This window comes from Gobius niger, assembly GCF_951799975.1.
Source record: "Gobius niger genome assembly, chromosome: 7".
Classification (NCBI taxonomy): domain Eukaryota; kingdom Metazoa; phylum Chordata; class Actinopteri; order Gobiiformes; family Gobiidae; genus Gobius; species Gobius niger.
In genome coordinates, this window is record NC_136858.1 from 22,549,111 (window position 1) to 22,572,775 (window position 23,665).

The following is a 23,665-nucleotide window of genomic DNA, read 5'->3' on the forward strand; positions in this document are numbered from 1 at the left end:
TCATGATATGCAACAAACTGGCAGATGTGTGTTAAAAGTGTGTTAACAGGATCTCACGATATCAGAAAAGATTGTGATATTTGACAAATGTCTTGAATATTGTTCCACTGTTCCCAAGTTATTAACGTTTTTGTTTGTGAATGTGTAAATCTCAGTCAGAGGGAAGATAGAATGATATGATAGATTGAATGAGATATTATTCTTATATTGCTATAGCGATAGTTTGGCAGTATATGGTGCTACAGTGGCGCCCCACAGTCTCTCTGAATCACCCACATATCTCTACATTTATAACTATTGTGTGGTTCATGAGCTAATGGAATTTAATGGGTGACAAAGCATTAGCACTTTAGCCCTGTTAGGCGTCATAGATAACAACATGCTTTAAACCCATTAACTACTATTCATGGAAGTGATTAACGTTGTAGGGATGCAGACCAACGGGCAACAATGAAGCTCATACTTCTTTGTTTATTCCAGTTCTATAAACTGTTTTAGCATTGAGAATTCAAAGTGGTGTCCTTTCCTTAACATAACTAAGACCGTTTTCTAAATAGTCACTTGAAGAAAGCAACTGTCCCCGAGTCGTAGCAGAAATCCATCTTCAAAGTTTGATCAGTCAAGAGAAAATCACCATGTAATATCTAATAAAGATAAATCTATCTGAAGCAGATTTATGTAGAGTAGTAATGGCCAAATTCCTTTTTCATAGAGTATTTTTGGCTATTGCATTAAGGGCACGGACTTTGCCCACATCTGCCACCTTTAGGCCATATTCAGGTGCTGAGAAAGACGCTCCCATAGACACACTGGTATTCCTGCAACAACAAAAGAAATGTGTTGTTGCACTCCAGGCTATAAAGTGTTCTTATAATAAACATACAGTACACACCTAAACTTCATGGCAGAGTCCTTGCTTGAGCGAGCTGAGCAGTGAAACTCCTGGGCCCCTGAACCCTCCAGGATCCGCTGCAGGTTCCTCTCTGTTATACCGCCTCCTGAAATCACAGTAAATCAAAATGTATTTCTCATCAGAAAGATTTAAAGGAATAGGCCACCGTTTTTATATACTAAGATATGTTCTTACCTAACCTTAGTCGAGTTAATATATACCCATCTGGTCTTTGTCCGTGCGCTCTGTCACAAAAACGGAGCACATACGCAGCCTCTCCCACATGTCATATAGCTCCAAAAAAGCTCACGATAGAAGCTACCAAGCTCTTCCACGTGTTCCCTATTTAAATAAAGTTACGTGAAGTGTTTTCATACGAAGTATATTTACGCAAAAATGTAACATGTGGATTTTATAAGCAGATAAAAAGGGGTACTATATTGTGAGGCGTAATGATACGAGGAGCACAACGTCCGCGCAGTAACTCCTAAAGACTTCCCCCGCTCACTTCCGTCAATAGAAGCTGCGTGACTTGTAGAGAGCTAGCAGAAAACAGTTGAAGAAGCGTCGATAACTTGTGAACAATGCCTTTTACGTGCCGGGCTGTGATAACAAGCAGAAAGTATATAGTGTAGTAATGTTTCACAGATTTCCAACTCACCCCGGACGACGACACAGGACTCAGGACCTCTACCATGAGGTAGGAATGCGCGAGCACTTTCCGAAAATATATTTTCTGCTTGTTGTAAAAGGCTCTCTACAAGTCACGCATCTTCTATTGACGGAAGTGAGCGGGGGAAGTCTTTAGGAGTTACTGCGCGGACGTTGTGCTCCTCGTATCATTACGCCTCACAATATAGTACCCCTTTTTATCTGCTTATAAAATCGACATGTTACATTTCTGTGTAAATATACTTCGCATGAAAACAGTTCACGTAACTTTATTTAAATAGGGAACACGTGGAAGAGCTTGGTAGCTTCTATCGTGAGCTTTTTTGGAGCTATATGACATGTGGGAGAGGCTGCGTATGTGCTCCGTTTGCGTGACAGAGCGCACGGACAAAGACCAGATGGGTATATATTAACTCGACTAAGGTTAGGTAAGAACATATCTCAGTATGTAAAAACGGTGGCCTATTCCTTTAATGCAAATAATAAACTTTTAATGACAAACCTGGCATGATTACGATTCTGCCTTTGGCCTGAATAGTGGAACAAGCAGATTTTTATTAGCACCATGCCACAGCAAAATGATCAATAATACATTTACATTATGAAGCACTTGATATTTGAACTTAATATTTAGACAAATCAAGGAAACAATACTCACAACAATATGACATTTATAAAACAACACATGGCCAATGCCTGATATGTAACGGGTCTGGTAGGGATTCACACTGAAAAGTGCAGCAGCACTCAATGCACTCATCCATTGCTTTTAGTCTTGTCCTTGGAGACTACATTTTGGTTTTACTGTGTTTTGGATGTATTCATTTATTTGATATGGACATAACAATAGCACTGGACAGACCAGATGCATTGTTTCAAGTGTGATCGCCAAACTGCTAATCTTCAAAACTTGGCCATAGGAGGCTTTTAGACACATTCCACAAAACGTACAGTATACAAAAAGGGAGTTATACAACAAATCACATTTCATACAGCATCATCATGTGTGCAACTCTGGCCCGACCTCAGCCACTGTTTCAGACCTCTGTTAAAGGTATTCAAGTCAGTTTGCAGTTTTAAGTCAGTGAGCATAGAGTTTCACAGTCTTGACCCAGGACAGTCCAAAAGAAGTTCTAATATTTGGGAGAAAACTGTCCCCACTGACTGAGGCACTGGTGGAGGGTCTGAGAGCTGAGAACAGCGGGCACAAGTGACTATTCAAACATTTAAAGACCAATTTCAGAGTTCTAAAGTTTTCCGTCTTTTTATCACTGTTTATGCCATCTCATAGGTTTTCGATCCCATACCTTAACTGCCTGCTTGTACAATTAAAACGACTGGCGAAGGGTGGAAGTGCGTGACCAAGATGTGATGCGGATGTGAGTGCGGATAGTGCACAAATAAATAATACATACCTGATCAATAAGGCGCTTGATAAGAGGGAGTCCCTCCAAAGCAGTAGTGTCACAGCCACTCGTCAGCACGCGCTGAACGCCTAATGACGCCAACGTCTCCAGTGCAATGGTCGGGTCATGAACCATGTCAAACGCTGCAGAATGAAAGGGAATGGGCTTAAGAGTAATAACATCATTAAACCTTAATGAGAAATACATTGGCCAATGATTATACCCAACAGTCTCAATTATCTGACAGATTTAAAGTTACACTGTTTATTTATCTATTTATTTGACAGGGACGTTGCAATTCAACATAGTACAACACAAGTTTGTAGCTTATGCTGTGCTAAGAGAGGGTAGAGCTAGGGCTAATTTTCAACTCCAGTTCCTGGCTGGGTCCTTCTATTCTAAATTAATAATAATAAAAATAATAAATTAAAATAACATTTGTAGTACATTTTCCATTCTTTCTAAGAACTCACTATTCATTCACTCACACAAACTCTAGTGCTATTTACTGTACAAATAGGTACAGTTCTGCTTCGTTTTCACCAGAGATGTAACCCGAGAGGTCAAAACATTCTAAATTCATATATGATTTTAGGTTCAACTTTGCATGTTTATATGAAAAAGCAGACAGACAGAATTAATCATTGCAGTGCAGTGTGGAATTGTGCAGTTGTGATTGATGGAGCCTCTGGTGACTGTTGTTGTTTTGTCTCTGGATAAATGAACTGAGTGGCTCAGGTGCTTGATTATTGAGACATTTCAAAGTATCAAAGCAGGCAAGTCTAGGAGGGCAGCCTGGTTTGGGATCAAAGCATTCTAAGTTTGAAACAATTGAGGTTGCTTTGTATAGGTTTTGAGATTTTCTTAAGATGTTTGTCTATTTTAGTTGGAAGTCAAGGACCAATCATAGGTATTTAAAGGAATAGGCCACCGTTTTTACATACTGAGATATGTTCTTACCTTAGCTTTGACGAGTTCTTTAGGACCTGTCTGGTCTTCACCCGTGCCTTCAATCACGTAAGCACAGTGCAGACGGCGTTAGCATTTAGCCTCACCTTTTTCCCTATTTAAATATGGTTACGTGAAGTGTTACACTACAAAGTATAATTACACAAAATTAAACAATGTGGATTTTCTAAGCGGATAAAAGGGGGAACTATATTGTAAGGCGTAATAATACCAGGAGTAGTTCGAAATCCACGCAGTAATCTTCACTTTACTGTGCGGATGCCAAATTACTCCTGGTATTATTACGCCTTACAATATAGTCCCCCCTTTCATCCGCTTAGAAAATCCACATTGTTTAATTTTGTGTAATTATACTTTGTAGTGGAACACTTCACGTAACCATATTTAAATAGGGAAAACGTGTAAGAGCTTGGTAGCTTCTATCTTGACCATAGATCTTGACCAGTGTTGGAGCCTAAAGAATTCGTCAAAGCTAAGGTAAGAACATATCTCAGTATGTAAAAACGGTGGAAATGTTGTTCTACAATTATTTTTTCCATGGAAAAACACATAGTTATAGTTAAATTCAGCACAAACTGATTTTGAACATACCATGACTCACCTCAACATGCATGCGGACAAAACATCCGCCAGCTTTGGTGACTTGGCAGGTTCATAAAAAACAGCATCATCATTAATGGTAAATCATTTATAAAGAGATTAAACAGCAATGGTCCCAGTATACAGCAGAGCCCTGTGGTATTCCCCGTGAATGTTTAAGAGTGGTGACTTATCCGCAGCAACTATAACTCACTGTATTCTGTTTTGAAGATGAGACACGCATGCATGAGCCATGGCATGTTCAAAATCAGTTTGTGCTGAATTTAACTACAACTGTAGCAATGTGTTTTTCTATGGAAAAAATAAATGTAGAACAACATTTCCATATCCAATTCAAAATCTGTAACAGAATTTAAATACCTACGATTGGTCCTTGACTTCCAACTAAAATCTGACAAACATCTGAAGAAAATCTCAAAACCTATACAAAGCAACCTCAATTGTTTCAATAAGCAGAGATGTTGAAGAATGTTATTTTAGATGGTAGCAGGCTTTTGGATCTCAACTTATTCTTTGTTTATTTGTTTGATACAGTGCATGTTAATGGACACACGGATAGCATGTAAACACACCCTGTAGCATCCAAGGGGTACTGATATCCATCCATTCATTTTATTTATTTATTTCCTTTATTTGATCAGGTAAAACATTAAGAAAAAATTTGTATTCATAATGTTAGCCTGAAAGTGCTTAGGGTGCACTTACTGTGAAGGAGCAGGGAAGGGGATACACACACTCGCTCACATTCGCACTCACAAACACACTTTCCTTCAGGGACAAGCAAACTTCACATAAAAGCAGGCTTCACCTGGTCCAGGAACCAAACCCGGTGTGCTAACCCTACTTTTATAACATTCATTATGTCTTCTTTTTTTTAATTTTTAGTTCTTCTAGGACCTTGTTATGTCTTTCTAGAAAAACCTACTAAGCAGAAGACTGCTAGCCACAAAGACAAAGAACTCATTACAATTACAAGTAAGTGAAAATATTACCTCGGTGAAAAGTAACTGGTAAGGGACGAGCGGCAGCTTTAAGAAACACAAATATAATATGTGATTATTCAGGGCAATACATTTTACTTGACTTCATCAAGGCTATAATGGTACCGTGTGAGTGGTTGGTTAGTTATGGCTGGAGGTTTTGTTGGCACAGATGTGTGCAGCCATGCTTCTGTCTGTGGGCAGTTTTAGCAAGATACATACAGTTGCTTACATACCCTGAGGCTTGTTTCTGTGCTGTTTGGTATATAGTAAGTGCATACTTTGTGGCATTTGCGAAGTGATGGCTTTCTTCTGGCAACTTGACCATGCAGCCATTTTTCATCAAGTGCCTCCTTATTGTGCATTCAGAGAGCCCTGTATTTCAGCTGAAGTTATCTCTTGGTTTTTCTTCACATCACAATTTTCCTGGCAGTTGTTGCTGAAATTCTTGTTGGTCGACCTGACCGTGGTTTGGTTTCAACAGAATCCCTAATTTTCCACTTCTTAGAGTTTGAACACAGCTGATTGGCATTCAAAGTGCCTTGGATATCTTTTTATATCCCTTTCCTGTTTTATACAGATCAACTACCTTCTCGCAGATCTCTTGACAATTCTTTTGCTTTCCTCGTGTCTCAGAAACTAGAAACGTCAGTGCAGCACTGGATCACAGATGCAAGTGTCTGTCAGGAGCCCAAAAACTCACAGGCCTTTTATACACACACAATAATTACATACACAGATCACAAGTGAGGATGCTTATCTTTGGTAGCCATTCAAACCCCTTTGTGTGAACTTGTGTGCATTAACACTAACCCTCAGGCCAAGATCACCAGGGTATGTAAACTTTTGATCAGGGTCATTTTGGTGGCTTCTTTTTCATTATGATTTAAAGAGAGTAAACTCAGTTGTTTCATATTCTTCTTCGTGAAAAACTCAAATAAGATTCTCTGTCAATTCTGTTATATTTTGTAGAAGAAGCTTTTGTTTCTACAACTGAGTGGCATGCTAATAAATGATCAAAGCATTTGTTAGGTCGGGATTTGAAAAGATTTGTTGATTTGTACACATTTTACATGAATATATAACACTAAATCTTCAGACCATGGTCTTGTATTCAATATGTCATGTGCTTTAAAATTTTGTGAAATGCTATACCGAGCAGCTCCATACAGAGCTCTGCATCCACTCGGCCATCCTCCGTCAGAGCTCCCAAGACCAGTCCATTGGCTCCATTGAGCTTCATCAGCTCTATATCCTTCTTCATCACCTCCACTTCATAGTCAGAATACAGAAAATCTCCCCCACGAGGCCGGATCATCACATACACTGGTATTTTTACATACTGCTTCACAACGTGTAGTAGACCTACAGCAACACACACACGCACGCACATTCAGTACACACATTTCAGCGATGAAATATAGTATTATGAATATAGGCCTACTTCTTGTCTGGGTAGCCATAATATTTAGAATGTAGTATACAGTGTGTTAGGAAACATTAAAACCTACTTTTTTGAATAGGCTAACATAAGTTACTGTGAAGAGCAGCTCTTACCAATACTAGGGGTGAGCCCACCCTCCAGCAGACTAGAACACAGCTCAAGACGACCAGCACCTGCATTACAACAAATAAAAACTTTTGATCTAATCTTTTTCATAGGAAGATCCAGAACCACTTCACAAACCTCCTCGCTCAGCATTTACTGCAGACTCCACACAGTCCACACACACCTCCATCAAAAAGCCATCTGCCATACTTGAAAACAAGCACACGATCACATCAGACAGATTGATATCTGTTTATTAACAAGAAATGCATGTTTGGCGACTAAACTTCACGCTTAACCCATTTAATATGTTATATTCAATATACCTGCAATGCAATTTCTACCAATACATTCAACCTTGCGCGATGTTTACACCGCTATGAGCTGCATTTCGACAACAATCTGCTGGAGTCGCGTTGTCGCGTTCGTCTGGGTTGATTTCCGGGTTGTTTTATTTTATTTCCAGTTCCGTCCGATGGGCACGCGCATGGTAGCGACATGGTAGCGTAGCGACGGAGAGCGAGAGGAGTTTCCGCTCGGCCGGAGGGTGCTGTCATATATTACAAGCATCCACCAATAATAAAACTATGCTCCCGTGGGCAACACATAAATAATAAGAATGTTTTTTGTGTGATTACTTTTTGTATGTTATGTCAACTAATTTCCATTAACATAAAAAAGAAGACTTTATTGTGGCTTTTTTTTTTCGTGACGTCAAAGGTCAAAGTTGATCTGTTAGACAACATAGGAAGTGTGGTTGTGTAAATCAAAAAGACACGACCTAATGATATCACATCATCAGGAGTATTTTCCTTACTACACCTTCTTCTGAGTTTACATTACGATGCTTTCCACATTTCGGACCGCAGCTTTGTTTAGCTGCAGAAGAGCCGGGCATGCATATAAACCGAGCAATGTAAGTTATGCTAACTGCTAACCACTGCTAGCTGTAGCTCAATCATCAAAAACTAGTAGGACATTATGTCATCTGCATAGCCATGATACTCTAAATGATCAAGGTAATGCGATAGACCAGTGTCTGTATGACTAGTTGTGCTGTAGTAATAATCGACAATATGATGACCTCAAAACCTCTGGGAGAAGGAGGCAACTTGATCACAATATTCTAAAATTGGGGTGGTGGGAAGAGGATGGTGGTAGCTAACTATGGTTACTGTCAAAATGCAGATATTTCTCCTGTTTTTTGGTTTCATTGCTGTGATTACTGAAACAATATACATGAAACAAAAATGATTATAAAGTTCAATGTCGTCTCTGTTAGCAGATGTAAACTCGGGTTCTATTATTCTTTTCTAAAAAAGCTGGTCAAAGAAGCTTTTATTATTATTGTTTTTATTATTGTTATTGTTATTATTACAACCTATTGCTGGTAAGTTTATTTTCGACAAGAGCGTTTTCATCCTCTTACGGTTATATAAATATAGGGTGCTAGTTACTATGATTCTAAATATACAGCGTAGAAGTGAAGATATAAGGTGATGTAGCTTCTCATCATGACATACTGTACCTGTGGGCCTTTCGAGCAGAACCAAATTGTGGTCCATCGGCCTTGTTTGGGCACCTTTTAGTCCATATTAGTTTTGGATTTGACCCTTTTTACATTCTGTCTGTCAGGGACAATCCTTAAAATATACCTGGTATGCTGAATGCCTAATCATGTTCCCTGATGAGTGATTTCCACTATTGTGCAAGACAGGTACGGCATCTAATTCTTCGAAGAAACCAGGGAACTATTGCGGCAGAAGCAGGAACTATCTCTGCTCCCATTTCTGCCACAGTCCCCAATGCTGCCACAAACCGAATAGTGGGTCGCTGGCTTATAGGTTGCAGTGGCCTTGTCATTGGAGCTGTTGTTTTGGGTGGAGTTACAAGGTATAGTTTCTTTTTACACACCTCATAAAGTTTCGTTTTTGTTATTTATTGTGCCTGTTTGATTTGTATTATATTTCTTTTCAACAGACTGACAGAATCTGGGCTTTCTATGGTGGACTGGCATCTGGTGAGAGAAATGAAGCCCCCACAGACTCAAGACGAATGGGAAGCAGAATTTTCCAAGTACCAGCAGTTTCCTGAATTTAAGATGTAAGATGGCTTAAACAAAAGGCATTTATTTGTTCACCACTACCTGAGACAAATAGTTCAAATCATTATACCTAACCATTTATGTTTTATTTATTTCAGATTAAACCACAATATGACTTTGCCTGAGTTTAAGTTTATATTTTACATGGAGTGGGGTCATCGTATGTGGGGCAGGCTTGTAGGACTTTCTTACATCCTCCCTGCTATATATTTTTGGAGAAAAGGATATTTTAATCGCTCAATGAAGGGACGGGTGCTTGGTCTTTGTGGATTTGTTTTCTTTCAGGTAATAAATACTCTGGTAACCCAAAAACTGATAAATAGGATATTTGAGTGTCATGTAGGAAAACAGTACACCAAATGTCTGTCTCTTAGGGTCTCCTGGGCTGGTATATGGTTAAGAGTGGTCTCGAGGAGAAACCCGAGTCCCATGACATCCCCAGAGTGAGTCAGTACCGTCTGAGTGCTCATCTGGGATCTGCTCTGCTGCTCTACTGTGCCAGTCTTTGGACCGGGCTAACTCAGCTACAAACCCCACAAAAGGTATTTAATTTTGCCTGCTCATTTGATTATGTTGAAAAGACCTTTATCAAATTTTACATTTACATTTTACAGATGGTAGAGACCAAGAATCTTATGCAGCTCAGAAGGTTTGCCAAGGGAACTGGCGCACTTGTATTTTTAACTGCTCTTTCAGGTAAAACACAATTTTATAGAATGAGATTGGATGTTATGGAGCTACCAGTCACTTTTATTGATAAGAAGACCATCTGCTCTGTTTACACCTTTTGATGCAGGTGCTTTTGTTGCCGGTCTGGATGCCGGATTGGTTTATAACTCTTTCCCCAAAATGGGAGAGCGATGGATCCCTGATGATTTGCTTGCCTTCTCTCCTACTCTGAAGAACTTCTTTGAAAATCCCACAACTGTCCAATTTGACCACAGGATTCTGGTATCTAATCATTTATTATAACACTTTACATTTATTTAAAATGATATTAAGATGTCATCAATCTGTCTTCTTCAGGCGATGTCCTCTCTGGCAGCCATTACGAGCCTCTATCTCTTTTCAAGAAGGATGATACTTCCAAAAAGGGCTAAAATTGCCATCAGCCTTCTCACGGCAATGGCTTATGGACAGGTAGGTTGTCTTTCACTGTACTGTATACTGTTCTGTAAAATGCTAGGGATGCACCGATACCACATGCTTGTACTCATACTCATACTCATTAAGGTGGTCCTGATACCAGAAACCAATACCTCTCAGTTTAGGATAACAAAGAGCAACAAATGGGAGAATTCTTCAGTGGAAATACAATATTCCACATAGAACTGACCTTATTACAAACTACACTCCCTAAATCCGAGTCTGTGCTGGCTTTAACCAGTGCTAAATGTTGTCTTAATTATGCCTCAGTTTTGGGTCTGCAGTGTTTACAAAACCAGCAGCTAATGTTGATTACAAGCTGCTGAGCCAGTTTATGCTCAGGGACTTGTTGCATCTGGAAAACTAATCCAGCGACTAAAAAGAAAATGGCAAATAAAGAGACACAGCATGTCCATATAGAGCGAAATTTGGCTGTAGCAAAAATAATCAAAAGGCTGTAGGCTACTGGCTACGTTGCTACACGCAAACGCACGGGAATATCCACAGAGTTGTTGTAAAGCTAATGCAATAAGAGGCCAATTAGTAGTAGTAATAAGTATCCATCTCAATACCATTATTAAATAAAAAATAAATGAATGTGGTACAGACATTGAGTAACTTTTGGACATGGACATTTGGACATAACATCTTTAGAAATCAACAATCTGAGACACAAGAAATAAATCACAACATTAGACCTCGGAAAACAATGATAATTAAAATATATGCAATAAAAATTATAGTGAATGAAAAATAGATCAAATAAAATAGCACATGGAGAAAAAAAAGTCTGTCAAATGCATTGTACTTGTGTCGGTATTCGGTATCGGCAAGTACTCAAATCAAAGTGAAAAAAGTGAAAAAGTGATATCGGTGCATCCTATTAACCTACTGAGCTCAATAATGACATAAAATGGTGATGGTTCTTCTCAGGTCGCCCTGGGTATCACTACCTTGTTGTTATATGTGCCCACTCCAATCGCTGCAACTCACCAGTCTGGATCTCTGGCACTGCTGTCTCTGGCAATCTGGGTGTTGGCAGAGCTCCGCAAGGTCCCCAAGTAAATACTGTGTCAAGAATCTATCTTGTCACAATCTAACCATTATGTATAACTCACAGTTCATGTGCAGTAAGTTCAGAACGTTTTCACACCTTTTTTGCCTATATGCAGCAGGCTGATACATAAAGCACGTAACTTTATTTTCTGTGCAGTGTTCATTATGTAACAAGATTTCATATTTTAGAAGTTGATTCATATAAGTTGAAGGCTGTGTCATCATTGCCCATGTTACAGAAATGTGCAGCCTCTATATAAGCCTGAGTGTACTCTTTTATTTATTTTATTTTTTCCAAAAAATATTTTTCACATTCTACCATAGGCAATAGAGGGCATAAGTTCCTGAAACCACTGTAGGTTCACTTAAATTCTATGCACAGCTAGAATACAATTCAGCTCAAATTATTGTGGAAGCAGCTCATGGATATAATTTTCAGTTCATCCAATAAATTCTTATTGTATATTGATGTAAATTTATGTTGTGAAACTAGTGTGTTGATGAATTTTTTGGAAGCTTTCGAGAAAAGACAGATTTTGTTTTGTTTTTAATAAAAGATGTGAAACGTATTCTAAAAATAAAAGTCAACCCCTTGTTGCATAGTAACTGTTATTTATTATCTCTGTACAAAATATACACATTTTACACATAATGCAACTAACTATACAGTCAGTACAACATGTTGGTTAGGGTCAATGTTCAGAAGACACAGTACATGCGGGTATAGACAGGTTTTCTTGTGATAGTGACGGAAAGTCCGTAATTGGTGAGAAACAATTCCAGTCAAAAAAAAGTACAAGGTAAAACGAGTTCAATAAATTCATCAAAATAAACCACAAGTTGGAAGTGCATATTTTTGCTAGGGCTTATTACACCCTTATTGAGGATGAGGAGAGTGCTGACAGATCATTATTGCTATTCAAGGTATCTCAGTGTACGAAAAGTCAACTCCTTGGTGCTTTGAATGTTTTGGGATTAGGAATACTTTTATATTTGAAATGAAGGCAAGAATAAAATATAAAGGGGGGGAAAAAAACAAACAAGAATCATGTTTTACCTTGTTCTGCTATCAAAACAAAATCTTAGAAAAAACCTGTAGAGCTGATTGCCTCTCGTCCAGAGCTTTGAATTTTGTCTCTCGAGCCAAAGCTGGACCTTTCTTTAAACGTACTGTACATGTAACCTCTTTGGTGTTGCAAAGTAATAATGACTTGACAAGGAATAAATAAATCTCTCTCAACAAAACACAGGCATACCACGAGGCTGAAATATGGTAGGCCTACTTTACTACAAGGAAACTATTGTCATGTCGTAGAGCCTGCTACCCCTTTGATAATAACATCAATGCAGCCTGCTAAAAGTACTCCTTCAAATGAATACTGCGTGAATAGATATATTGTAATTTCATCTTGAAGTTGTGAAAAGCTGAGATGTTTCAAACAGTCTACAGGTAAAGCACACTTCCCTTGCTGTACTGTCTAGTGTAAGGTCACACCACTGAATGCTAGATCATGTACAACTGCCGACGACATACAGAGCTAATACTGGAATAATTTGGAAAGGCCAGAACATATTCTATGTTCGCATCTGATGAAAAGAGGTGGATATTATCCCACTGGAGCCATACACGGGTGGGATCATGAATGTCTTCTACACATGCACACACACACAAAGGGTGAGGCACCTGTGAATGACCGCGTAAAGACAGACAGGCAGACTTTGGAGTATCTCTGTAAATACATAATTTGATATTAGTGACATCATCATGCGATATTCAGGTCCTCTTGGAAAGCAACATCTGCAACTGTCTCAAGGGTATCTTTCCGGGTCCATCCACTAGATGGTGCAACATCCATTTCTTTTTTGGCAGCTGCAGGCGTGTAGTTCCGAATATTACCTAGATGCAAGGAGGCAGGAAAACCTAAGAGCTGGAACAGGAGAGAGGTCCAGTGAGATCTCAGTTTGGGCATCCTCCACTTTCTGAATGTCCCATCAGCCAACGTTAGCCAGAACTTGCCAAAACTAGTGTGTGGCTTGATGCTTGTCTTCAGTCTTCTGTGGAAACTAAGGTTCACTAAAGTTCCATATGATGACGTGAGCTTCTGTGTTGGTTGGTGTATGATCACTGTGCCTTTAGTAAAAGGGAGAGTCCTGTAATGCCCTATTCACAGCTCTGAGAGACACTCACACATCCACACACTCGTACGAAAACACTCCTCCCTGTAGTCCTCTGCTTCCTGTTCCACACTTCTCCGCCTGGTGCTAGAGTACCTTGTAGTCCACAAATTTAGATGACGTTGTCAAACAGCTGCATGGACTGCATGATGTTCTCGTCCTGCAACAAATATATGTAAACAGCCATGTCTATTAAAGAAAATACAAAAGGCATCAATGAAAACCATGAAAATGCTTTAAACTAGAATGAGAAACAGCAAAAATGTTATAGATGCCCCTTTTTCATAAAAATAATAATAGTTAACTTGCTTCTACCTTTTTGCATGACTCGATAAATTCATCTATGGTGACCACGCCATCTTTATTTCTGTCCATTTTCTAAACAGAAAATCCACATTAGAATAGAAGGCTATAGAATGCTATATAAGCCAAGTTGTGTCTGACCTGGAAAAAACTTTCCACGTGTTCCCTTGGTGCATCGTCCTGCATCGTGGGGTATGTGTACTTTCCCATCATGTCATAGATGGACTTCATAATATCCAGCATCTCCTGTAACAACAGTATACACAGTATAGTTAATGGAAGTGTGAGTTTAAATGCATTTGTCTCATGTACAGTAGGTTCTTTAACACGCACTATCCAAGGCTGGATAAACATATTTATAATATGAATTAATAAGTTGTTACATAGTTAATTACCTCTTTGGTGATACAGCCATCCTTGTTGAGGTCATAGAGATTGAATGCCCAGTTTAGCCGGTCATTAACGGTTCCTCTCAGAATGATCGACAAACCAAACACAAAGTCCTAAATATGATGGGTAACATGAAATGGGGTTTGATACTTTGTACTGTAATTATTCTGCATGTATAAAGACATTCTTATGTGTCAAAGTAGGACAACGAGATCCTTACCTCAAAACTAACGGAACCATTTTTGTTAGTGTCAAATGCTTCGAACAGGAAATGCGCATACATACTTGAATCTGTGAAGGTAAAGAAATGTATGATATACATAAGCATTAGTAACCATAACCCTTAGAGCACAAAATGGAGTCTTTGAATAGCAAGGATTAGCAGCACGCTGAATATAGCTCTGATTTAAAATAATACTGTCAAATACAACTGGAAGCAAGTCATTAACATTTCATCAATCAAAAGAGCATAATTGAACAAAAATGGCCTCCTTATTTCCCCGGTCATTGCAGCTTATAACAGACAGCTACAATGTTTTTAGTCTGCCATTGTGAAAAATGTTAAGTTAAACTCACCTCCCTGAGGGAAGAACTGTGAATAAATGTTCTGAAAGTTCTCCTCATTGACTACACCGCTGGGACACTCCTGACATTGAAACATTGAGGTATTAATACAATGCTTTACAGATTACATACATCATTAACTATTTTTTAATGATTACATTATTATTATTCATTTATTTACATAACTAACTCTTATTAGTCCACATATACGTAGCATACATTTTTGAATCCCCTGTAGAGGACCTGCAGCTCCTTCTTGGTGAATTTGGTCTGCTCCTGCAGTTTGTCCATGCTCTCAGGACGGTGACACACAGTGGACAGCTCGAAGTCATCCTCCACGCTGTCTGAATAAAGACAAAGGCATAAACACATAAACACCTTTTCTCCTTTCTATTCACGTTTTGCTTTGCATTTGATTGATAATAATCAATAATATAATAGCCATCAATTATCCATTATTATAATAATAATAATTATTATTCTCATTAGCATTTTAAAGGAATAGGCCACCGTTTTTCCATACTGAGATATGTTTTTACCTGAGCTTAGACGAGTTAATGCATACCTGTCTGGTCTTTATGCCTGCTCTCAGTCACGCAAAAAGACCAAAGATGTTGTTAGCATTTAGGCTGTCCTCCTCTCCTCTATGTGGCCAAAGAGGGTGAAGTTAGAGGGTTAGAGTTAGCAGAAATATCTTTACTCCTATAGAGCACTCTGCGCGGACGTCGAAGTGCTCCTAAGGTGTTATTACGCCGTACAATATAGCTCCCCTTTTACCGCTTAGAAAATTGACATGTTTAATTTTGTGTAACTATACTTGGATCGTGTAACTACTCACGTAACCGTATTTAAATATGGAGAACTTGGAAGATCTTGGTCACATCAAACCTCACCCCTGTTTGGCCCCATAGAGGAGAGGATGAGAGGCTAAATGCTAACAACATCTTTGGTCTGTTTGCGTACACTTCTGTTGAGTGTGTAAAGACCAGGCAGCTATGCATCAACTCGTTCAAGCTAAGAACATATTTCAGTATGGGAAAACTGTGGCCTGTTCCTTTTACAGCAAAATCTGGAATTCAGAATAGAACTGCGCTTCAGCTCACATCACATTTTTAAGAATGTTCTCATGAAAATAAGCTATTACTACTAGACCTAGACTTGCATGCTAACTACCTCCAACATACTTGACTCAGACTGGGAACTTCTCTAAATGTTAAATGCAACGTAGTACTGTAAAAAAGGCTTGTTTGAAAAGAGAAAGAATGGCAGTTGTTACATTTAACACCATATAAACATCTGTATACACACCAATATCTTTTTATCACAGCATGTGCTACAGTGAGCATGTTCATTAGAATTACTGCATTGAAACCACTGCAACTTGGTCAACAGAACACAAAAGTGGTCCACAGATGGACCAGCAGCAAGTTTAGTTAGATCCCACAGAATAGAAAATGATATTTCAGTAGGGGAGGGAAAAATCACAGTGCACCTCAGATTGTTTCATATGGAGCAGTGCGGTCATAATGCCATGCCTGATCTGGTGAAACTCTTGAATGAAAATAAGGGGAAAGTCGTCCTTTCCCAAGAACAAACTCCTGACAGCATCTGTCTGACATGAGGATGTTTGCGACTCAGGTCTCAGACTGTGATATGTTTGTCACATATCTTGTTAGTGTTTTTTCCCCACACATGAACCTGCTAAAAATGAAAAGCCTTACAGTATCAAACCATGTTCCACACACAGGTATGAGAGGATACTGTACATAGAGGTTGTAGTTCGTTGTAACTAAAGTTTATATCATCATGTAACGCTGCACAGAAACTGTATGTACTATACCATTGTGGGTTATGTGTACAATGTATTTCTCATAAGTGCAGTGTTGGTAAACTTGCTTTCACTTATTGAGGGGGCCACCGTGGGTTTGCAGCATGGCAGCAGCTTGAGGAATCGCTGCTTTATGGTTTTTTTGCTTTGGCTGTTGGAAGGATTACCTGCAATCATCAACCAATAAAACAATGGTTAGACAACACTTATAAGTGAGCTATTGATCTACTATAAACACTGGCAACCTCGAAGGCATGTCATGCAACTAACAGACCAGACGTGCTCATTTAAAATCAAATTTTATGGCTGATTTGGCTGAGATGAGAGACCACAGTGACTATTTCTCTGCTTACATCAAATTGCACAAGATTCATCTTGTTCAAAAATACTAGTAAACATCTTGGGTTCCATTTAAAGAATGTGTGAATTCATTTAACAGGACAACAATGTGAGAACAAAAAGTCATCAGACATGCATAGCTGCACCACACAGTGTGTGACCCACCACCATAGTCAGCACAGCACGTTTTGTAACTGACCATATCCAAAACAACGTCTTATAAAAATAAAACCCTTCCTTAATTTTTCACTTTAATCTGATATGAAAGGGAAAATAAGACACATATGCATGCTCCCGTCTGTGCGCTTTTCTCTTTGTTTCCATGGCAACTGTTCCCTAAACCCTTTCAACCCGACCCCAGTGGTCTGAGGGATGAAAGCAATGATGGGGTGAAAACCAATAGCGCCCCACACTCCCTGCTCTTACTACAGAGTATAGGATGTGGCTCTTTTACCCTCGGAGAACATTTGAGACCAGCAACTCCCCCCCAGCAATCACCCCCACGGGCCTAGGTTCATCATGAGAGGTAAGAAAAGGCAAAAGCAGCAGACTTCCTGTAGGGTAATGTCTCGATTGCTGGGCTGCAATATGCTCCACTGCGCAACATCATGAAACAAGGGGTGCCCCATAGTCAAAGCTATCAGAACATTTCTATTCCAGTCAATGACAACAGGTCTCTATAGGGTCCGCGATGCACGGGGGAAAAACACATTATTTGCCTTAACAAAAAAAGATTTCCACACGTGCCACAAGAAACAGCCTATATTGCGACGCCTTTTGATTAAGTAAACTAAACAGTATCAGTAATGGAAAATGAAGATTGTTGCAGTGCATTTAAAACAAAACTTCACAGAGGTAAGTCTAGTTTCCGTAATCAAGTGGCCAAAGTAGGATCAGTACATTTTACTTGCTGTTTATTAATTAGGAATCAGGAATAAATGGGATAAGTGAGCAAATACAGAATAACACATCTTCAGTAACCCACATGTAAGAAATTTGCAAAAAAAACAGGTCAGTGGTGTGCGTTTTTGAATGAATTAGTGCCAGTGTGTGACAGATGTAGTCCACCTGCAAAAGCAATATTGTTCTGCTTTTTGCTTCTTCTTTCTTTCTTTTTTTTTGTAGAAAGTCCGCTGCTGAGTCTCACAGTTGTCAGTGCTCAGATGTGCTTCAATTTCTTTGTTATGATGCACCGTATGCTGTCTTTGCGAATATTTTTGATCACAGTGGGAGTAACCCGATTATTTTCTTGTCGTAACGCCAATCCATCCATCAAGCCATTTCTATGTCACCTTGTCATCTCACTAAATATAGTCCAATTGCTGGCAAATAGGTTAGTGATAAATAGCTCTCGTTGAATTCAGTCCCAGATGTATTTAGTGTTGTCCCACTGAATGATTGTTGAATTCAGATTTTGTAGTTTCCCCCAGGGTATCATGTCAGACGAATATAACACATATCGTATTGCGCTTTTCAGTTTGCACAAGGGACGTTACTCCTAGTAAAAAAAAAAATTCCATGTATACATTAGCTTAACATTCCTTGTTCTCTCCAAATGTGGGGCCTGCTTTGAGTTTTCTCTCTATGTCTCAGTAGGTCAAAATACTCCCAGTTCAAACCTAGTTGATGATCATGTCTTCTGCGATCTTCCCCCGCTTGAACACAATGAAAAGTGAGATATTATAATGCATGTTTTGTTTTGTTTTTCTTTTTGTGGGAGGTAAACCCAACAAAATGACTTTGAACAAGCTAGAACAATGTATAAGTCTCTCTGTGGAGATTTTTGACACTTATAGGAATAGGCCACTGTTTTTCCATACTGAGATATGTTCTTACCTGAGGTTAGCATTAGCATTTAGCCTCTCCCAGAATATACCTATGGACCCAAACGGGGGTGAAGTCAGAAGCAACCAAGCTCTTCCATGTTTTCCCTATTTAAAGCTTTGACGTCAGCGCAGTAATATCTTCAGAATTGTTTAGGAGTGAAGATATTACTGCGCAGACGTCAAAGGTGTTATTTCGCCTTATAATATAGTTCCCCTTTTTATCCGCTTAGAAAATCGACATGTTTAATTTTGTGAAACTATACTTGGATCGTGTAATTACTCATGTAACCATATTTAAATAGGGAAAATGTGTAAGAGCTTCGTCGCTTCTAACTTCACCTCGTTTGGGTCCATAGGAATATGCTGAGAGAGGCTAAATGCTAACAAGATCTTTGTTCTTTTTGCGTGACTGAGCGCACGCGTAAAGACCTGACAGGTACGCATCAACTCGTCTAAGCTCAGGTAAGAACATATCTCAGTATGGAAGAACTGTGGCCTATTCCTTTAAAGCTTTACACTGAATGAGCCAGTCTACATGTATTAATTCCATTGCACTTTGTAGTTAGTTCTGCAAGCACAGCTGCCCTGGGCTGTCTAACAAAAATATGACTGCCATTCTCTAACCAGCTCCAATTACACCTAAACCAACACATTTATGTTTTGGCAAAATGGGCAAAGTGTCTTCTCCAAGGACAACAGAAGTTTATTAGTCGCATGAATCTCAAACTTGGAGGAAAGACAGATATTTTTATACATGACCCATTCACTTTTCTTTCTTTTCTTTTTTTTTTGGCAATGAACTGTTATTAGAGCTCCCATGAAAGATGTTTCATTGACTTACTGTATCTCTTGAGGCTTCCTTTTTATCTCCATTGCTCAAATGGCAATAAAACAAAACAGGGTTTCACTTTGGAGTTCCATCTTTTGTACAACCTTAAGTGAACACAATCTTTCCAAACTGATTTACCGACAGCAGATTTGATGCAAAACAAAACCAGAGCCTCCATCATCTGGGTGCTCCATTCACAGTCACACTGAACTTCAATTCATGCAGACATAATGTGTCTGCCGTTTACCAGTGTATGTCACGCTTTTTACAACTCCTACGTGAGCGTCATTATGCAACTGTCTGTAGTGATTTGAAATGTACGCTGGCTGAATGAACAAAACAAAACAACATATTTCTAGATCGTCTACCGATAAGATATAAATGTTGAAAAATTGCTCCAAAAAATGATGTGCCAGGACAATCTTCAGAAGTCCATAAATAGGTATGACAGCAATGAAATTAGGCCAAGCTAAAACACACACAAACAACCTCTTGCGTTGCCTAATAATTAATCACTTCAGCGTCTCCCTTTGTCTTACCTTCCATGGATAGATCGATAAGCCCAAGAAAGTGCATAAGTTTTAGCGAGCTGCATACAACTAAGAGGAAACCCAGAGTCTGCAGCCCCTCCACTTCCCATTTTTCCTGGAAGAACAGATGCATCCTTAAACGGGATACTTGTCCTCAGGTTAAAGATATCCTATGCAACTCCACCCGGGACTGCAGGCTGCCTTCAGCTCCTCGCTCCTTCTGCCATGCTGAAATTATTATTCCCGCTGTAGCTCCATCTTCGCAGTGTGGGAGCAGAACTGTCGCCTGGCCCCGCACCGCTCTCACCCCCACCACCCCCAGCATCGATGTCCGCCTCCTTTTGCTGTCACGCGTTGTTTAAGTTACAGGTAAAAGTTGGGGTTGATTCCTACAGCGGACGTGCTCTTGGCTGGTCCATGGCAGTTGTTTGGTGCTTTCCTTCTGCTCCGAGTCAAAGTCAAACTAAACAGTCCTCTCCTCCCCTCCTGTGTCTTAGCCGCCTTCTACGTTTTACCTCAATGGGCTATCACACTGGTGCGTCCCCCTCCCAGATTTAATTGGGTCAGTGATGGGACTGACTGAAAGAAGTGAGAGAGAGCTGGAGTTGTGCAGAAGTGCAGAGAGACAGATGAGAAATGGGTGGCGAAGAAAACAGGAAATATCACTGACTGTGGATACAACTCAAGTGATGAATGCAGGAGAGCGACGAGGAGTAGAGGGATGGCGGAAGAAGAAGAACATGGCTTTTTCTTTTGGGTTAATTTTAGACGGGTGAATTTCAGTGTCAGAAAAAATGTGACCCCTGAAATGAGCTCTTAAACATTTAAAGAAAGTAAATCATTGTTATTTATTATTTTGACTACAGTCTCAATTCCCAAAGATTAAACATGACCATTGTGAGATGTTGCTGTATATCTTTCAAAACATTTTATAAAAAAAATACATTACTCACTACTAACCATCGACATGTTTTCAAACTAAAGATGTAGCATGGAGAGGGCACAGTAAATATTATTTAAGGCATCACTGGAGCAAAACAATTAAAGATTAATAGGGAAATAAAGTCTAGACAAATACGGGCAAAAGAAAGTAGCAGACGGGAGCTGTGACGACAGAGAGGCATCTGACCCTGCAGCTCCATTGGGCACAGTCCAGATGTGACAGTCTCCCAGGAGTGTAACTACTGCACTCACAACACACACAACGCCACAAGGAGAAATCTGTCTACCACGCACGCTCTGTATCAAAGCCAACTGTATGTTGGATAGATGGAGCTCAGCTGCCGAAATCAGATCACTGGCACTTTCACCTCTGAGGTAACTGCTCTGCAGAACAGTAAGATGATTATTTCATTTGTTGATTATATGTTCCTAAGATACATCTAATTGCATTCCACTTCCCCTGTATTTTTAGGTCATTGATGTTATCCTGCAAAAACAGAGGCATTAAATCTTAAAAATCTTAAGATTTAAATGGAGTGTGGGGGTGTGGCATGTGACGCTTCTGCACCTTTTTATCCATATACATTAGGGTAATACATGAAAATGTAACTAAATTATATCAAAGAGATCATATATTGCACTGGATTTAATATTATGTGAACACTCCTGTACATTGTGTTAAAATCAGCCCTGAAGCAACGACATATTCAGGGCATTAAACTCTAACACAGTCTACAGTTGCAGCATCATGAGCTGGGAAGAGAGTTAGAGAGATCCAGGCCAGCATGCAGGTCTGGTACCGACTTATCTCCTGTCTGACATAGTGACATGCTCTGTGTATGTCACTATGTCAGACAGGAGATAAGTTGGTTCAAAACGTCAAATGTCACTTTCATTCAAAACCAGTCAAGTGGCAGAACACTGATGACTTTGACCAAAGCGAACGAGGATTTCAGGTTAGTCTGTCATGTTGCTAAACATATCCTTAAAATAGTGTCTGAGTGACCTCTCGGTCACTATTGATGTCGAGACACATTGGTCAGTGTTACTTGTCTGAATGTAACACAAAACATAGAGCTGGATTTTGTGTTGAGAATCTCATTCCTTAAATCAAGCAAAAAAGAATAGAAAAAAAGTAAATCTTTGAACAACAATAACACAGCAAAAAACACACGACAAAAACATCTAAAACAACACATATTGTCAGTGCGAGTCACACTTTTAAGATTTCTATAACATTTATATCATTAAAATTTAGCTTACTGTATTTTATTTGTGAAAACAACAACATAAAAAGAAAAAAAATCGTTTATGTCAAAGAAATAACAAAAAGTTGTCAAAAAGAAAATCTGTTTCTTTACTGACACCTAGTGGCTGGAGGTAGCATTTATTTGAAAATGGTGCCATATCTCTCAGCTTTTCTATTAAAAAACAATTTAAAAAAAACACAAAAAGTCACTCTGTGAGATGAGAATATTCTGTAAGCATAATAAATAAAAACAGCAGAAGTTGAATCCTTATCTCATTAAACATGTAATTCTCACCAGAGACACTGTTTTCATAATTACAGTCATCCATTCACCTTTATGCAAATACCCAACTCGTGGTGACATAACACTGGGCAATAACAACAACGTTATGGCTCCTTCAGTCTGTCTCAGATTCTGCCTACAGCCAAGCACCCCAACTAATTGAAATATAGTCATATTTAGATACCTGAGCAATTATTTCCCTCAAAACTGATTAAAGTGTCTAACACGGGGGAGAGAGGGGGGTGTCAGTGTGAAGGAGACCCAGCGGAGGTCACTGACAAATGGTGCTCAAAATTGGCTAGTGTGTTTCCAATTAGGTTCATGAAAGACGAATCCATTTACATAGTTCATTAGCTTTGGAAGTTAATTTTAATGCAGTAAAAAAAGAGGAAAGAATGAAGGAGGGAGCTTTTTATAGTAAATTATAAGACTTACCTACTCCTTTTCAAATTATAATTTTGCATGCTTTTTTTTTTTTTTGCTTTAACCCAGTGATTGCCAAATTTGGCATGTACCATTGGTGGAACCTGGGCTTTCCAGTACTGCAATTTCAGTTTACACCAAAGTCTAGTTTAGAACCAACGCTTGTGCCAATATGTTTAAAAATGATAACAAGACTTCATCAGTCAATAACAAGAGACATATACAGTATTTTCAGTATGAAACAAATGTAAAAAAAAAAACCTGACTGTGACCTAAGAATTCAGTAACTTATGGACAATTCATGTATTCTATATACTGTGTCCATAAGTCGCCTGAAGAGGGCAGTGTAGCTTAAGCTGTGTTGTACTGCTATGTTTTCAAGTTCACCCATAGCTCTTCTTGTTCCATTTCTTACGGCCCTTCATTGAAATTCAGGTCCAGTGACTAGTCAAACAGTGGGAGGGTAATGACAGATCACAAGCCATTAACAGCTCTGATGATGTAGTGCAGCTTCTTTTTGAGGTATCGACATTAAGGCTTTTATCCCTCGAATTTAGCTTCTCAGATGTATTTTTAAAGGTGCTTTTTGAGGCAAAGTGTGAGGTAAAGG

The 23,665-nt window shown here is 39.1% G+C and overlaps 3 protein-coding genes across 10 annotated transcripts in view; 1 reads left to right on the forward strand and 2 right to left on the reverse strand.

Moving 5' to 3' along the window:
• Positions 1 to 71: 71 nt before the first annotated feature.
• On the reverse strand, positions 72 to 7,512 carry cutc (cutC copper transporter homolog (E. coli)). The gene is made up of 9 exons (XM_079560244.1): positions 7,395 to 7,512; positions 7,207 to 7,277; positions 7,077 to 7,136; positions 6,675 to 6,884; positions 5,532 to 5,567; positions 2,980 to 3,113; positions 2,067 to 2,094; positions 893 to 998; positions 72 to 818 (listed from the first exon to the last, which is right to left on the reverse strand). The coding sequence occupies exons 2-9, from the start codon at positions 7,274 to 7,276 to the stop codon at positions 707 to 709; spliced, it is 756 nt and encodes a 251-aa protein (XP_079416370.1). The 5' UTR covers position 7,277; positions 7,395 to 7,512; the 3' UTR covers positions 72 to 706.
• A 288-nt stretch (positions 7,513 to 7,800) lies between these two features.
• Positions 7,801 to 11,460, forward strand: cox15 (cytochrome c oxidase assembly homolog 15 (yeast)). Its single transcript, XM_079560151.1, has 9 exons — positions 7,801 to 7,984; positions 8,786 to 8,961; positions 9,049 to 9,171; positions 9,271 to 9,457; positions 9,547 to 9,714; positions 9,787 to 9,868; positions 9,969 to 10,123; positions 10,199 to 10,312; positions 11,252 to 11,460. The coding sequence occupies exons 1-9, from the start codon at positions 7,913 to 7,915 to the stop codon at positions 11,381 to 11,383; spliced, it is 1,209 nt and encodes a 402-aa protein (XP_079416277.1). The 5' UTR covers positions 7,801 to 7,912; the 3' UTR covers positions 11,384 to 11,460.
• Positions 11,461 to 11,974: 514 nt separating this feature from the next.
• LOC306965286 (A-type potassium channel modulatory protein KCNIP2) overlaps positions 11,975 to 23,665 on the reverse strand; it is a 90,562-nt gene continuing 78,871 nt past the window's right edge. For 3 of the 8 annotated variants that reach the window (XM_079559588.1, XM_079559587.1, XM_079559586.1), the window contains exons 2-8: positions 15,026 to 15,150; positions 14,819 to 14,888; positions 14,463 to 14,533; positions 14,248 to 14,355; positions 13,994 to 14,098; positions 13,865 to 13,927; positions 11,975 to 13,709 (exon numbers count right to left, since the gene is read on the reverse strand). In XM_079559588.1, coding sequence (XP_079415714.1) covers positions 13,662 to 13,709; positions 13,865 to 13,927; positions 13,994 to 14,098; positions 14,248 to 14,355; positions 14,463 to 14,533; positions 14,819 to 14,888; positions 15,026 to 15,150 — 590 coding nt within the window. In that variant the 3' untranslated portion in view covers positions 11,975 to 13,661. Of the gene's footprint in view, positions 13,710 to 13,864; positions 13,928 to 13,993; positions 14,099 to 14,247; positions 14,356 to 14,462; positions 14,534 to 14,818; positions 14,889 to 15,025; positions 15,151 to 16,698; positions 16,802 to 20,167; positions 20,799 to 23,665 lie in introns of those variants that run through there. The other 5 variants (XM_079559584.1, XM_079559590.1, XM_079559589.1 and 2 more) reach the window with 4 other exon arrangements.